This window comes from Prosopis cineraria, unplaced genomic scaffold, assembly GCF_029017545.1.
Source record: "Prosopis cineraria cultivar Desert tree isolate PC_DT_omini unplaced genomic scaffold, ASM2901754v1 PC4, whole genome shotgun sequence".
Lineage (NCBI taxonomy): Eukaryota > Viridiplantae > Streptophyta > Magnoliopsida > Fabales > Fabaceae > Prosopis > Prosopis cineraria.
In genome coordinates, this window is record NW_026555335.1 from 42,224,187 (window position 1) to 42,241,134 (window position 16,948).

At 36.6% G+C, this 16,948-nt stretch overlaps 1 protein-coding gene across 5 annotated transcripts; it reads right to left on the reverse strand.

The window, feature by feature from the left end:
* Positions 1 to 1,598: 1,598 nt before the first annotated feature.
* On the reverse strand, positions 1,599 to 12,605 carry LOC129307727 (formin-like protein 20). 5 transcript variants are annotated; one of them, XM_054948595.1, is made up of 17 exons: positions 11,960 to 12,605; positions 10,179 to 10,882; positions 9,878 to 10,099; positions 7,531 to 9,803; positions 7,275 to 7,404; positions 6,623 to 6,694; positions 6,175 to 6,273; positions 5,997 to 6,038; positions 5,474 to 5,521; positions 5,300 to 5,350; positions 5,144 to 5,225; positions 4,879 to 4,973; positions 4,741 to 4,812; positions 4,523 to 4,639; positions 3,182 to 3,250; positions 3,036 to 3,102; positions 1,599 to 2,521 (listed from the first exon to the last, which is right to left on the reverse strand). In XM_054948595.1, the coding sequence occupies exons 1-17, from the start codon at positions 12,030 to 12,032 to the stop codon at positions 2,370 to 2,372; spliced, it is 4,368 nt and encodes a 1,455-aa protein (XP_054804570.1). In that variant the 5' UTR covers positions 12,033 to 12,605; the 3' UTR covers positions 1,599 to 2,369. The 5 variants fall into 5 exon arrangements, with proteins under 5 accessions (XP_054804570.1, XP_054804569.1, XP_054804571.1 ...); XM_054948594.1 differs by having other exon boundaries at positions 5,441 to 5,521; positions 11,960 to 12,604; XM_054948596.1 differs by lacking the exon at positions 11,960 to 12,605 and adding an exon at positions 11,209 to 11,537 and having other exon boundaries at positions 5,441 to 5,521.
* Between the last annotated feature and the right edge of the window lie 4,343 nt (positions 12,606 to 16,948).

The following is a 16,948-nucleotide window of genomic DNA, read 5'->3' on the forward strand; positions in this document are numbered from 1 at the left end:
TTTAGAGTCACCTTTGGTATAATTTTAGGTGTCATGGGATAGATGAATTTAAATTTTAAATTTAAAATCTTATATTTTAAATCTCACATTTAAAATTTATACATTTAAAAATTTTTACATGGATATTTTAATAAATTTTAAATGGAAAAGAAATGAAAAGAAAATACGAGAGTCACAAAAATATTAATAATAAAAAACACAAAGAGAACAAAATGTTTAAAATACATTAAACTTTTAAATGAATAGGATATAGAAAAAATTTAAAATTAGAAAAATGTTAATTTGAAATGAAAATTCATAAATTTTTGGTATCCAAATGAGGAATTTAATTCAAATTTAAATTCTCAATAATTCAAATACACCATAATTGTCCTTTTTTTTTTTTTTTTTTTTGCATTCTTGGACTCTCATGTTCTCTGGATTTCTATCTGGTACAGTAGCAATCCTTCACAGTGTAAATAATGATAGAACACAAATATGTTCATTATCTTTTATTTTAGGATCATATATCAACTTCTACACAACCTATGTCAGTCTCGCCTTTCGATTTAGGGTGTTCTGTACATCAAAAAAAGAGAATTAGGGTTTATTTGACTTTGTTTCTATCTTTTTTTTTTTTGAAAAACTATTTTGTAAACCATTTTTAAAAGAAAATAAAAAATATATTTGATCATGTTCATTTGAAAAAGAAGTTAAAATAAAAAAAATCATTTAATGATAGTGAATTGCAGTTATTAATGGCAATAGCATACGGTAGTAATCGGGCATAGTTAATGGTGATTGATGGCAATAGCCAATGGTATATGGTGATAGTTAGCGGTGGTAACATATGATAATAAGTGGTGATAAATGACAATAATTTTAGAAATTATTTAAATATAAGATACTTGCTCAAATGCTTTTTTTTTTTTAATTTCTTAAAAGTTGAAAACAATTTTTTTAAAAAAAATTGAAAATCAAACGTCCTTATAGTCTTTCCTTCTCTTTCTAGTTTCTTGAAATCACATGGCAAGCAAATCTTAAGGAAAACAGAGATAAACAAGACATGGCAAACCGAAACTGAACCTTCTTTATCCTCAGCAAAAGCATTCGACATTTTAAAACATACTCTGAGGAGAGAATTAATATGAAACATGGTATTTACACTTTGTACAGTTGGATTCTTCATGTAAAATCACATATTATCTTCTGTTCAACTCAAGTGTTCAACTTCTGTTAACAGATTCCCAAACCGTGGAATCTGTTTTTTTTTTTTTTTGGGTTCCAGAACTTCTTTGAAGGAAACTGCATGAAACGTGTGCTACAAACCAAGCATACGCAGATTTCTCTCTCTCTTTTTTATTGCAAAAACGCGTGATTTGACATGAGCCCAAATCCTACTGAACAGTGCCCAGAGGATGAACCATTTCGCAGAAGAGCCAGGGTGAGCGAAACACACTTGTAAAACATTCTTGTAGGTTTATCAACGATCACAAGAATCCTTGAACAATCTGAATGAGTGCACCTTGAAATGTCTTTAAAAAAAAAAAAAAAAAGGTATATAACCACTGAGGTGCCAAGTACAAATAGCCCCAGGCAGCTATGGTTAAACTTGCAGATTTCCTGTCGGAATTTGGGTCTTTGTATACATCAGCGTGTCCTCTGGTCCATAATGCTAAATTTCAAGAAACCCTTTACACTTCACAAAAAAGTATTTCACAAGAAAAAATAAGAGCATTATCTAACTCAGCCTGCTCTTCACTAAAATACAGTTACAATGCAGCGATTTAGTTGCTAATTTCTATTCTAAACCCTACAGCTATACATTTCCTCGATTGTATCCTACCAAAATCTCTATGAAAATGAAAGGAAGGAACTAATTTCTATGTTACATGAGAAAGAATTGAATCCTAAGTAAGGGTTAGCGCTTTGTACAAGGTTCCTCGATACTACAATACTACGGATGGACTTTAGTACTTTACAAAACAAAGCATCTGCTCTGGCGCTGTATGACGGAAGCCAGATGCAGTTCTGCAATCGAAGGCGCGTTCAATCTTCAATACCACAAAATTTCTTCTTGAAATGATTCACGAAGATCCATGGTCTTCATATTATTTGCTGGGTGCTCAGGGCATCTCCAACAACCACAATAAGAACTCATCGTCTCAAAATGTGATCTTTCCAGTGTATTCAAACACAAAGATCAATAGGCCATAAGATTCTGATTGTCCAAGAATCAACGCCTAAGCCTGTCGTATGATTCAAAGGTCTGACGCTGGAAAGAACTTGCTTTTCCAGCTCAATATCCCCTTGCCACCACAAGGGCAGACCTCTGGTTCTTTGACATAAGAGTGATGTCAGTGCAGAGAAGCCAACAGCCAAGTTATCAACTATCTTGCACTTTTCTTTGTCAAGTTAATGCCCTTAGCCTTCTCCATTTCAGCCTCTTTCTCAGCTTTCTTCTTCTCTAACTCTGCCTGTTTACAATTTTCTTCATGTGCTTTCCGAAACAACCTTATAAAATTTAGGAGAGTTGCAGTAACTGTAATCACCAAACCAGAAACAAGTAGGAATCAGCTTGAGAATTCCAAAGGAACAAATGACTGCTTATACCAAATGTAAACCCAAAGATTATGAAACTTCATTGACAAGTCCAGTCGACTTTCCCCTCCATATATCTTATTGCACATAACTACCCTCTCTTCCTTACCCCCCTCTCTATCTGTCTTAATCCAATTGTTTGCGGCACTTACACAAGGATCCAATTAGGGGCCGTCTTCTCTTTCGTTTATAAAAAAGCTGCCAAATCTCTTCCTAGTCTAACACTTAAAGAAGCAGGAATATCCTTAACCACAAGTTAAGAGATCTCAACTTAGCCCAAATTTTTAGAAAATTTACTCTGGTCACATCCATAGATTCAATAGAAAGATATCAACGAAATCTATTCAGAGATATTGGTTCAATATATTATGATCCAAAACAGTTGAAATCATCAGCATTAGAAAAAGGGTGCACGTCATACCAACAACATGACCAAATGTTAATCCTTAATTTACCTTGCTCGAATGGGCAACGGACAGGGTCCTCACCAAAATAAAGTGCAAGTGCATCCGCATTTCTACCCTGTCCATGGAGAAATAAATGGTCATCATATCTCTTTATACCACTGCATAATGTGTCAAAGGGATGATTGACATATTACCGCCACAGAATATAAATTTGATACAGATGCCACCTCTGTCTCAGCACCAACAACAAATTCTTTTGATGTCTATAAACAAATTAAAAATCAGTCCATTGCTGAAATATAAACCAAATAATAAACCATGTGAAAGTGAATGTATCAGCATTTAAAAGAAAACTAGATATTCTTTTATTGAATTATGGGTGGACATTTTTGCAGAAGATTTCCTTTTTCTCCTTTTTAACTATAATACAGGTGATAGTAATAAACAAAAGTTCTAACATATGGTAAAAAGTTTAAACGGATAAATATGCTAATTGCTAGCGATCAATGCAAACTAAGACTTAAAAACAAGAATTTATAATCTTCACTTGGACATGATAAGTATTTCCTTCTATTTGAAGTTAGTTATGTCCAAAATGACAGAACAGGATTGATTAAATCTCTTCAGCACCACCAAAGTCAAAACTTGGAGGCACATAAAATTGCTTTTGCAACAAAGCAAGTGATGCAGATGCCAAATTTTATTAATCTTAGTAGTTTTGATTTGCACAGGGGTCTTATTTAAGAATTAGAATTTTGTTTTACTTTGGATTTATTTGTTAGGAGTTATAGTTATGTTAAAATTTGATTGTGTTACAATGTTGCAACCTCTGTTTATAAACAGAACTACTGGACTATTGTTTTGTTCACTCCTTTCCAATAGATTAATATATTTGGAATGAAGTTGACTTCAGATAGCTCTGCAGGAGTTTCACCATCAATTCTATACCCAAAAGTCACAAACTACAAAGACAGCAACAATTTCCTACTGTTCAAGACGCAGGTGGGACCATAGAATCCCCAACCACCAACTTTCCTCTTCACTTTTCCATTAGTCTTGTTTTCCTAATTTTTTATGGTTTCTTAAACCAATTCCTTGATTGTATTGTGGAATATTAATACATAATCCACCGCATCTTAACATATACCAATATGCCCTTTCCTAATGTTCAGTAAATGTATCAGTCTTTCACCATTTTGCATAGGCAATTAAAAAACTTTTTTTTGGGTGGGGGGTTCTAAACGAAAGCTGAATTGATACAATTAGAGGAACTACAAGCCAATTATAACCAAAAATATAACGGGACCAGTGCTAATCTCTCAATCTAAACAAGAAATAAGGATGTGTAACCAGAAATATAAATTAAATGATGATGATAAAAATCACATTAATACAAATACATAAAAAAAAAAATCATGGTGCAGAAAACCACTAAATAAATTCAAAAATTCATTTTCATTTTTCTTTCAAAAATTAGTCCCTTTATTTTTCCCCCTAGTAAATGAACCATGAAATAACATTAAAATGCCAAACACCTTGCGGAAAACTTCAGATACAGGTCCATCGTTTTCAGATGCAGCAAGCTCCTGCCTAACTTTTTCTAATCCCTTGATGATTGCTTGCATCTCTTCAGCTAATGATTTTAATTGTATCTGCAAGGTGATTTACTAATAAGTACACATAGAAATCCAACTATCTCAACCTGACAGTCAGCACCAAAAGCACTTTTCTGTGACTAAAAATAAATCATCACCTTAGTAGCAGCTTCCAGGCTGACTAGGTCTAGGTGAAAATCAAGGAGCCCGGGTGACCTTTCAGCAAGGACCTAAACCCAAATGAGAAATATAAGCCACCAAACAGTATCTTCATCTATTGCAATAAAGACTTGTACCTTGCAAAGGTAATGCATCAGTGTCATCTTATTGTTAGAAGCACGAGTGTCTGTGAGCTTTAACAGACTATCCAACTTAAATCCCACCGCAGATCCTGCATAAAATGACAACTTTTTCACTCAAAAGTTTTGTCCACAAACTAGAAACTTTACATAGGATCAAATCCTAGAGAAATACACAAAAGGTTGAAAGGTAACACATGAAATGTCAAAGATAAACTAGGTGTTCATGAAAGAAAAGATGCTGGTCTAAGAAACTACTAACCCCTTGCTGTTCCTTGATTCAATGTATTCCCCAAATAAAGAATTTTCTTCATTATCTCCTTCAGTTTGACAGATTTTCGGACCTGAACCAAGAGAAAGCGAACAATGTCAAGAAATACACATAACAGAATAAATGTTAGCATCATGAGTTGAGTACCTCTTCACAGGCAGAGTTCACAGTATTTAAACTCTTCTTGAATTCGGTAATCTGCATAAAGAGGTAAGAATAACAACTGAAGAAAGAGAAGGAAAAAAAATCCTCCTAAGATGATTATAAAAACTAAAAACGCCAAGGAACCTGAGAACCAAACTGGATCTTGAAAGAAAATACTCTTAATTTTGACTCCACTCGCGGAACTTTCATCAGCTCCAAAAAATACTGAAAAGAATACAATCAAATATATGTAAGAGTATGATTATATATATATATATATATATCTCAAAGCCACATAAACTGTAACACATTGCCACTGTCTTGAACTTGATTTCTGTTTAAACATTTTACCCCTTTCACAATCAACTTTCACTTATAACCATACTTTTCAAACTCCTAAGTTGGTATCACTTTTCTCCTAACAATATCTGCTCTTCTCAATTTAAATGCAACCATAACATGAAAAGAGAAAAAGAACTGAACAAGATCATTTTACAATGAATATCATACATCCAATTCTCCGCTTCAATCAGAGGATGATTATTTTCTGTCACTGATATGCTCCAGGGAAGTTATATTTTCATATATACACAATTATGATTCATGCAATTTGACAACACCAATGCAAGTTAAATGCGCTCACGCTTTTCTGTTAAAAAACCAGAAGATAAAATACAATTAGAAGAAGCCACAAGCCAACCTGCTCGCACTTTCCCAAACTCTCCTTGTCCCCAGCATATCCCTGATTGCAACCAAAAGAAATCAAAATAAAGTAAATAAATCACAGTAAATGGGTGCAGCCCACCATAAAAGCATATCCCAAAAACGGAACCCTTAATTGCCAAAACAATATCAGCCATCATTATACCAAGTCTAACCTTCAAAAGTTCCATCTCCTCTTTAGTAGGACAAAATTTGATGAGATTTTCAACCTGGTCAACATCTAATACCGAATCATCCATAGCTAGTACTGCAGCCTGAAAATAACCCTTTGAAGTCGTTACATAATCCTAACAATTGATAATTACAAGTTAAAATCTCAAAAGGTTTGAGAAGTCCGCCCTCTTGCAACATGGCAAGAGATCATTAAAGAGTCTATATAAGATAAGCATTCTTAATGAGTACTTTTATATTGGTACTCAAATAGGATAGAACTTCCTATCCTTTACACAAATCCCCCACCGACCAACCACCAGAGCTACCCTTAGTGTTAATGAGTACTTTTGTCATAAAGCTTCTTGCAAAATATAGCTAACATTCATTATCAATGCCCTAGTTGCAAAGAGTTGTGAATAGGAGCATAAAAATTTCAAGGTATCAGCTTACCATCATATCAGAAAGGGGCATCTTAACCTTTGTAAGCATAATTTCAGTATTATTGGCCCTCCTTAGGTCAATCTACAATTAAAAAAAAAAAAGTTATTGCTTATACATTAGAGAACTGACAAATAAAGAGTCAACGGGAGCAATGAAAAACTACAAAAATACAAGAACTATTAATTAAAGTTGCAATAACAGAATTATAGTTTGCTCAACATGCAGGGACAACAAAACGATATATTTTATTAGTGTAATCAACATGCAGGGACAACAAAACGATATATTTTATTAGTGTAATCAACCCTCCCAATTTAATTAGCCTCATGCATCAAGAAACGCTGAATTATCTCATTGGCATATAAAATTATGGAAAGCCATAAATATGTTTCCTCCACAAATTAAGATTAAGTGCCCCTTAGAATATTCACAATTCAGATCATAATGAAGATGACTTGTTTTACGTACATTAAACAATAGGATCACATTCCAATTTAAATATAAATATGGCAATAAATGCCATAAACCTTCATGAATTGAAACAAAAAATATTGAAACTTTACACATATGGAATGAAAGATGAAGAATCATCAAGCCACCCTTCACACACATTCCTTATTTCAAAATACCAAATTTCAATAACATTATCATAGAAGGGTACCAAGTGAACTTTGTCAGGTTTGGACCCAGCAGATTTACGTCGATCTCCAGATTTACCGCCTGAACCCGCAGGTTTAGGAACATTTGCGGAGAAAAGGCTCTCTAGCTCTGAAAAGTCAAATTCTGGGGAACTAAGATAGAACATGAAACCAGTTATTACAAAAGAAAGGATGTGAAAAACACAAAGCCAGATGTATAATTCTAAAAATTCAAAATAATTAAGGCAAACAAAAGATAACAGAAATGAGTAGAATTACATTTGAGGTTCTCCATGTCTCTGTAATTCTTCCCATAAACTTCCTTGCAATGCCCTTGTCACCTTGCTCCAATGTAGAGGCTTTAAGGAGGATCGTCGAGGTGCTACTGCACCAACGCCACCAGGACGTGAAAGTCCACGCCCTCTTCCTCTTGGATCAGAATTTGAACCTTTTGAACCTAAGGGTGGAGGAGGTGGCGGTGTACCCCCTAGAGGTCCAGGGGGAGAAGGAGCATTAAGAGCACGTGCTTCAGGAGGAGGGGGAGGAGGTGGGCCTCGAACACCAGGTGGTGGAGGAGGAGGTGGGGCTCTAGACATTGGAGGCGGGGGTGGTGGAGGTGTTCCATTTAATGGAGGAGGAGGTGGTGGAGGAGGCAGTGTCCCTCTTGATGGAGGTGGAGGTGGTGGGGGAGGTGCTCCTCTTGATGGAGGTGGGGGTGGAGGGGGAGGTGGAGTTGGGGCTCCATACACAGAAGGAGGAAGTGGAGGTGGTGGAGCTCTACCAAAAGGAGGTGGTGGAGGTGGAGGGGCTTTACTAAAAGGAGGAGGAGGAGGTAGTGGCGGCGGCGGCGGCGGCGGAGCTTTATTTGAAGGGGGTGGAGGTGGAGATGGTGGTACACCACTTAAAGGGGGTGGCGGTGGGGGTGGGGGTGGTGGAGCTCTACTAAAAGGAGGTGGGGGCGGGGGAGGTGGAGCTCTACCTAAAGGAGGTACAGGTGGGGGTGGTGGCGCTTTGCTTGAAGAAGACAATGGCGAAGACAAAGAAGTTCTACTTAAGGGTGGTGGGGGTGGGGGTGGGGGTAGGGGTGGTAGAGCATTTTTCAAAAAAGGTAAGGATTGGATAGGTGAAGGTGAAGATTGGGGTGGTGATATGGGTGTAGACAACAATGGAGAAACACTCCTTGAAGATGGTGGGGGTGGGGGAGGAGGAGGGGGAGGTGGAGAGATTGAAAATCCATACCTTGGAGGTGGTGGCGGTGGAGGTGGTGGTGGTGGAGGAGAAAGGGGAGTAGGAGGGGCAACCATACTAGACATTCCAAAAACTCCTGATGTGATTGTTCCATTAGTAAAAAGAGGAGAGGGTGGAGGGGGAGGAGCAAATGAAGAAGTTACAAGTTGTGAATCCATCTCTTGGTTTTGTCTACTTACTGATGATGTTTCAAAAGGATCTACCATAGAGCTTTTACAATGAAATGGAGGGGGAGGGGGAGGGGGAGGGGGTCGTAACACTTGTGTTGAGCTACCAAGGGGGGCCCGACTTGGTGTTTGAAGACATGTCTCTTTAATTGATGGCAAGTTTTTTTCTTCCATTTCTTCTATAGAGTCCGCAGGTTTTGATACGTCCACCTTTTGACATTTAAATTCATTTGTCTTGTCACTAGAAACAGGTGTTCCAGAGACGATAGGTGCAGAGGAAGACCTTGATTTAGCATCTATAATTTTCTCCTTAGAAGAGTTAGCATTGGAAAGAGCAGCAGGTGCGCTGTTATACCTTGATGGTGGATAGTAAACGTGCATTGAATTTGTGTAAGAACCTTTGTTAGGAGGAATCCACCTAGTTACTGCATTTGGCTTTGCTTGTTTTGCCTGATTACCTTGTGATTCAAGCTGCTTAACCTTTTGCTTAGCTGCCAATGTATCTCCCACTGGCTTTGAGTTAGATGAAAGTTGTTTTTTTACCACAGGTGGTACTTTATCGTTTTTTTGTCTGGAAACATCGTGCTTCTGCTGGCCCGCCTTGGAATCTAATTTCTTCTCTGTTGCGTTGCCAAATTCATCATATTTGTTGTCCATATCTTCTAATTGTCCATGCATATCTGCATTGACGTCCTTCATTTCCATAATGACATCAGTAGTGACTATAGACTTAATTTCTCCATCATCAACAGTAATATCTTTCACTTCATGAATATTAGAATCCACTCCTTCGTCAAGTTTATACTTCACATCATCAACAGCAATGTCTTTTACTGCATTAGTACCAGAACCCGTCATTCTGTCCTGTTTCTGACCATCTGATGTACATTCCTGAAAAGCGGGAGGATCGAAGTCCTCTTTCCATACTTCTTTTTGGTTGGGATCATCTATTGCACTGTCATGAGCTAGAAGAGAATCGTAATCCACCTTACCTTCCTGCACATCAACTACATTGCTAAATATCTCTTCCACCTCATAGAATTCCTCGGGTGAAGCAGTTCCTGTCTCATTTGCATCTTCGCTTGCCCTGACTGTGGTTAGATTAGGTATAACAGCATCAGCGTCCAAAAAAAGCACCTGGTACATACATGAAAGTAAATTTAACTCCTGTTTAATGTAATGACACGCATAGAAGAATAACAATGACTTACCTCTGCTTTAAAATCCCTGGGAAATTGATCCTTAGAATCCCACAAAATATCAACCTCATCACGGTTGAGCACCAATATGTTTGAACGCACAAATGCTGTGTGAAACATAACTCTAAACATCATCTCCTCATGACTTAAGTCTTCATCCGTATGTATGCACTCAAGAACCACATCCCCTTGAACACGACATTGGATATCAATTTTCACCAGCGTACACTCTGCCTGCAGTTAAAATTTCTTAACTAATACATTCTATCTAGATAGATTAAAAATAGTATGAATAGCTTAAATTATACATCACCTGTTGGTAGAGGCGAACATGTTTTTTGTTCTTTGAAGTAGAAAAAAGTAGCTTAGAACTTCTATTAACAAGTTTTGAAGGGTCCTGACCATAAACACGAACGACAGGCCTGCAACCTTTTCCACCATCGAATAATGGAAGGACTCTAAGAATCAGACAGTCCAAATGTAAGGGCGTGTCTGATGGAGGCCACTCAGAACCCAGATTTCTCCTAGAAATGTATTGAAGATATCTCAAATGAGAAGGTTGTGGGTTCAAAGGAGATAGAAGGTGAAGAAGTTCTTTAGGAGCTTGCTTGTAGACCATTTCAAGGGTTTTTTGCTCCCCATTGTACTGTTTCCGGTACAATAGAAGACCTGCTAGCATGAATGCAAGCACTGGCCAACCACCTCTTTCGCAATGCATCAAAAGAACATTTTGTTGCCCCTCCAAAGACAACCAACTTTCACTTGATCGAAGAAAGTGATGGATCATTTCCAAAGGCAGAAGAGGACAACCCTCATATTGACGAGGGTAGTCCATAACTGTCATGTCATATTGAGACAATATATCTGAAATATGACTACGCCTCTCCCCTTCCCTGAAGTTAAACACCATGAAAGAAGCATCAGGAAAGTGATCCTGTAGCTGAGCAACGATCCCCCCCATATAAACTTTGTATTCATCTTCTTCCAAGACATCTGTGGAGAAGCAACAATCAAAAACTGCAAAACAGAGATAAAATAAGTCAAATATTTAGTTAATACAGGTGCACTGAACTATTAAGCATAACAGATTGGGCATCCGTGGCTTAATAAATAAGATCACAACTAGGCAACTAATATGGATGCAATTTACCCTGCTGATTACCTTAGCTATTAACCCACTACATCGAAACAAAAGCATTCCTGGTAAGGTATAAAAACAATGTCTAAAAGGACAAGTCCCAATGAATATGGCAATGCATCAAAACAATGTCTAAAAGGACAAGTCTCAATGAATAAAAATGGTCCACAATTCTTCAACTGGCAATCCTCCATTCATGACTTACCAGTCTCTGACTGAAACACTGTTTTCATTTCTCTATTAAACAAGTTACACCATTTGTACCCAAATTCAGACTTTGGCCTTAACAACCCAGCCCTGACCAGGGTGTAAAGGGATTGCTCCACTATCCCGTTTCTTTTTCTCCCCTTTTTTGCCCAATAACTGTCCGATTCCTTTAATATCACCGACTATCTGGAAACCGTAATCGAATCGATGCGATGCCACGAGCTGCAGACTAGTAATAAACAGAAGTGTCCAGCCATTAATTCAATTTCTCAACTTCTGCAGTGAATTTGACAGCACATCCCCCACTCTTTAGCTGAAGGTCCTCCACTGTATCCCATACATAAAGGGAAAAGCAATAAATAGAAACCAAGACAGGATTTCCCTCAGCTAAGTTCAAAGAGAGAGGGAGAAATGAACGAGAACTCTGAGATAAGAAATATCTAACACAACTATCACTAGGCTCGAAGCATTAAGAGATGAAGAAAGAGGGAGGAGAGGAGTTTATAGAAATTCGTAATTTTAACGAGTTGCCATACGCATTATCGTAAAATGATACCGACGCTTAGTAATTGAACCCTAAACCTCAATTGCTTCTTCCAAGCTTCCAATGAGCAGTACCGTAACTCCATGGGTAGGGAAAAAAGTAATAGGACAAATGCTTCCAATTTTACAATTGCTCTTGCTTTGTTAAGCTCATCAAATTAAAAGGGGAAAAGTTTGGAACGGATGAAATAGGAGAAGAAGCATACCATAAACTCTCTCGGAGATCTCCAGAAGCCGATCCGGCGGCTTCCTGTAAAAGAACCTTCTGAACAGCGCCATCAGATGGCGCTGTTTTCACCCCGATCGGATCCAAACCGATAAGTCGGTTGACCACCAGCAAGATCAAGAATGTATCGTTAAACAAATCGCACAGCAGATCTTGCAATCACCCAATTCGAAGAAGACCAGTACTGTCCAATTGAGCCCAGAAATCACCGACTGAAAGTGAGAGCAAGAGCAATAGCGAAGTTCAGAAACAGCGAGCAGGCTGGTGATCATAAGGCAAGCAGAACATCCAGAAAGAGAAAGGCGGATGCAATAGTCAAAGCAACAAAATCTCAAAAGGGAAGAAAGGAAACATGATCAAAAAAGGATAAAGAGGGGTAGATTTGTAGAATGAGGGAATGAAGTGAAGCAAAGAAGTAGTATGTGGGATTGGGAAGAAAATGTGGGAAGAACACAATCAAAAAGAAAAACAATGGCAAGCGATAATGAATTCCCACATGGAGATAGATAGAGAAGGTAGAGAGAGAGAGAGAAGCGCAGTGGACTGAAAAGGAGAAAACTCTTTGGAAGTTTAGACCTGTCTCCCTCCCTTTCTCTTTCTCTCTCTTGGCTCTGCAGCGACAAAAAATTTTGGGCAGGCAGAGGGGGCTGGGTTGAAGACACAAAATCCACGTTGGTGGCGACGTGGCATATACTATTCACGTTTCGATTGAAGAAATCAAGAATATTCATTTTCCTTCTTTCTTTCTTTTTTTTCCCCCTTCGGTTTTTTTATCTACGTTTCTACCAGCGAGGAAGAGACACACATGTTCGGACAACGAGGTGAGTTTGTATTTGTGTTTGTTAAGAAAATTACATCTAACGACCTAGATATTATAATTGTAAAACTCACTACTTCCAATAACATAATCACCGTATATACTTCTAATTATTTCATTAGAACTAATGCGATGAGAAGAATTTAAAGAGTAGACATAAGGGGCATGTTTTTTGGATACAAATTTTTTAACCAACATTCTTGATGTTACTATCATTTAATAACTAATATCGGTAGTATGGATTAAGATGTACTAAGAGGCAAGATAATTTTCTTAAACAAAATATCATTGTCAAATTTAGTCAAAATTTAATACCAAAAGAGTTTATATAATTTCTGTGATTGAATTTGATATAGTTAGCAATTACTTATGTCATTATATTATTTTTCTTCAAAATCATGGTAAATTATTGCATTTAATTATTTATAAAGTACTTGAATTACCATTAAAACATACCTATTCCTAATGATTTTAATTGCACATCTTATAAAGTCCTTCTAATTTTATTTTTTTAATATTACAAAAAACTCTTTTCACTTTTAAAATATAACAATAATTATGATTTTTTTGCCACAATAATAAAATTTTTTGCCTCTTAAGTTTGTCTTATTTATTGATTTAGTGCTTGATTTAACATTTATCAATCAAGTTTGAAAAATTTTATAATTAATTATAATCATACACAATTAGTTCTTTTAGTTTAGAGGAAAAAAATAACATAAAAAAGACAAAGACTAATTGTGTATGGTTTTGATATTGTAGTAACTTAATTTATGAAAAATAAATTTTAAGGATCAAACAATTGAAGCAATATCATAAGTTATTTGACCGATGAGTACATACACAAATTTATGTACATTTGTAGGTCACAACTTCAAATGTACTATAATCCTGTTTGGTATGAAGGACTATAAAGGTGGGATTGAAATTGAAATTGGATAATCCCACTTTTTTATGTTTGGTATGGGATAATGAGCATTCCAATTTAGTGTCAAACCCACCTTACATGGAGTTACCCAATACCACCACCACTTAGTATTATAAAATTAGTCTTAGGATTTATATTTTAAGATGAAAATGCCCTTCCAACCTTTCTAGTCCTTCCTCTCCCTCCCCTGATATGCTTGCTACTTCCTTCTTGCCATTCCTGTTGCACTACCATCTCCATCATTCTTGTCATGTCTTTATCTTTTTCCCTTTACACCCAAATCCAAAGAGGATTATTGCTAGGTTTTCATTGTTAGCATGGTGTTTGGTAACGTCTCCATTCCCTTCAGATCTAGGTTACAATTTTTAGGGACTTTAATGTTTTGAGCAATAGCTTTATGAAAGGTAGGGCTTTGATTTAGTCATCATCTTTAGTAATTAATCTCACAAGTCACGTCTATGTCTATTTCTACATTTGATTTGGATTTGTGCAATCTACAATCTTTGTGGCAATAGCTTTCTAGGTTCAACAACAAAAGTGGAAGGAAGAAGATGAGTGTAACATCCAGAAAATTTTAACCCTGATTTATTGAGCTAATGAGGATAATTAGTGAGTTAATGAGGTGTGTGACTAGAGGGTTTAACTTGGTATAATTGATGTGATTTTAGCCTTAGAAATGGTTACGAATCGATGATGGGCCACTTGGGCAAGGAAAGGGGAAAAAAAAGTGAAGAACTATTTTTTGTGCTACACGCTGCAACGCATGGTTATTCTGCTGCGGCGCACAAAGACAATTTAAACGTAACGAGCTCCTTTGTGCCATACGCTGCGATGGAGGGCATCGTGCACCTCGACGTACGGCCAAAATTTCTAATAAATCAGTTCGTGTGCTGTGTGAAAATAGAAAGGAAAAGGAAGAAGGAAATGAAGAGCTTGACTTTAGCTCTGCTAGGGCATGGCATTGTGTTCTATTAAGGCTAGATTGAAGCTCCCAAACACTCAAGGTAAGATTATGGTGCCTTCTTCTTCCTTTCTCTCCCTCATTTATGATAATTTACGGTGCGGTTTGAGTTAGGAGATGGATTTTTAGTTCATAAAAGTATGGGTTTGATTCCATTAGTTAAAATGAGTATAATAGAAGTTATTTAATGTAATGGAACACTACATTGATGATTTTAAAAGTGATTGATCTATGGAAGCATTTATTATTCAAAAATTGGTATTTATGTGGTAGTTGGGAGAGGTTTATGTGCATTAATGATGGTTTAAGGTGTCACTAATAATAATGTACATTAATAAAATCTAATGAGCCCATTGGATATGAATGGATAGTAATTATGAGTTGATAAAAATAGAGTGTATGGAGTTTTATGTTAATGAAGCTTTAAAAATTAGACAATGATGATGTTCTTGTGGTTTGGATATAGAGAGGTTTGTTTTTGATACCATTCAAGCTTGTTGAAGCTTTAAAAAGTTGGTATAGTGAGGGGTAAACCTTTGACCTCTCAAAGATTTGAGGTAACCGAAAAAAACTTAATCTTTATAGTTAAATGTTAATTGTATTTGTGAAATGTGATTTATGAGTTAAATTAATGATGCATATTGGCAAACTGCTTGATTTGTGAAATGGTTTTTGAGAAAGAAAACCTTAATTTTGCCACCCTTAATTTTTTGCAAAATTGATTGTGATTTATTATCATGGGTAGAGAGTTGTGGTATATTATATGTTAAATTGTGGAGTATCGAGTTATGTAAGTTCATGTGCAATGAATCGACTGTCAAAATGCATATTATATGAAATATGTGCATAGCATGATTATTGGCGAGAGTTCGTTTAGAGAGAGGAGTAGATTGGTTGAAATTCACGTGGTATTGGAAGTAACTGTTGGAATCAAGAACTAGCCTTGGTACCGACCATTAGAATCGGGAGGTAGCCCTTATTTCATGGTTGTTTTGGACTGTCCCACCTGTTCTTTAAGGGATTTAAACCTAACTAGTCTCCACTAATTTATAAGGAGGCTAGGTTATGGGTACGACACCCGATGGTTATTAATATTAAGGGAAACTAGGTTAGTGAGTTCATCCTGACTCGATAGCTTCTCACAAGTGAAAGGCTGGGTTAGTCCACGAAGGATGTAACCACATGGTAGCCATCGATTTTGTGTCGGAGGTAACAGGAGAATATAAGGTTAACAAATGATCGTGCATATAAGTCCGGCCACATGATTATTAGTTTTATGATCCGACATGTGTTGAGGGCACATGGTTATTATTTTTGTGACCCTGAGTTATGTTTTTGTGAAATAACATGATATAGTATTTTATGGCAAGCTTGGTCACATGGTTGTTAGTTTTGCAAACTATGACCTAGTGTTATGTGATATATATGCTTGTTTGCCTAATTGCATCTATTTACGATTAATATGCAACTATAAGGGTTAAGTGAAACTTAGTTATTGAGTGGTTATACTCACTCCTCAATTCTCAATATTTTTAGAACCTAGCTCATTGGATTTAAGTCAGCAAAAATATACGGAGGCTTAAGATTTATGGAATAATCCTCTATATGCCTCTCTTTTGTTACTTTCATGTATATTTGTTAATATAATTGCCAACTACGATTATTTGTCATAATTTATGCACTACTTGCATGATTTTGTGTATAACTAGTATATTTCGTGCCTTGGGTTAGTAAGTTTTAGTTATGAACCTGTGGATGGGACTAAAATACTTGTGCAAGTAGAAACATTTATATTTTGAGAAATTTGGAATGAAATAGTTGATTTTGTGCAACTTTTCTCCCCATTATGTTTTATGAAAATCAGGGTTAAGTGATGATTTCATAAGATAAGCATTTTTAATTGTGTGTAATATATTGTACGAGTCCACTAGAGTCTATTGAGTATGGTCGAATGGTTAGTGTAAGTTATTGGCATGTATGGTTGAGTTAGGACACCCCATTTATGAGATTTTGTGAAAAAGTGGTCAAAATGGGTTTTAGTGTCCAACTTTCTATAAAAAATGAGTTTGAGTGTGAAACTAGTGCCATTAGCTAAAGTTAAGAGAGAGCTCTGTGTAGACACCGAAACCACCTAAATTGGATGTCGGACAGATATTTGGGACACATTGAAAGTTTGCTCCATATGTTGTTAAATGACAGCACTGATCTATCAAATTTCGTACAATGCGCCACGACGCATGGCGCTTCATGCTTCGCCATGCAC

Coding starts and splice junctions, on each gene's coding strand:
- LOC129307727 (XM_054948594.1), bottom strand. CDS start 12,032: ATGGCGCTGTTCAGAAGGTTCTTTTACAGGAAGCCGCCGGATCGGCTT. Junction 3,251..4,522: donor TATCTGAAGTTTTCCGCAAG/GTGTTTGGCATT, acceptor ATTTGTTTATAG/ACATCAAAAGAATTTGTTGT. Junction 3,103..3,181: donor CAAATTTATATTCTGTGGCG/GTAATATGTCAA, acceptor CTCCATGGACAG/GGTAGAAATGCGGATGCACT.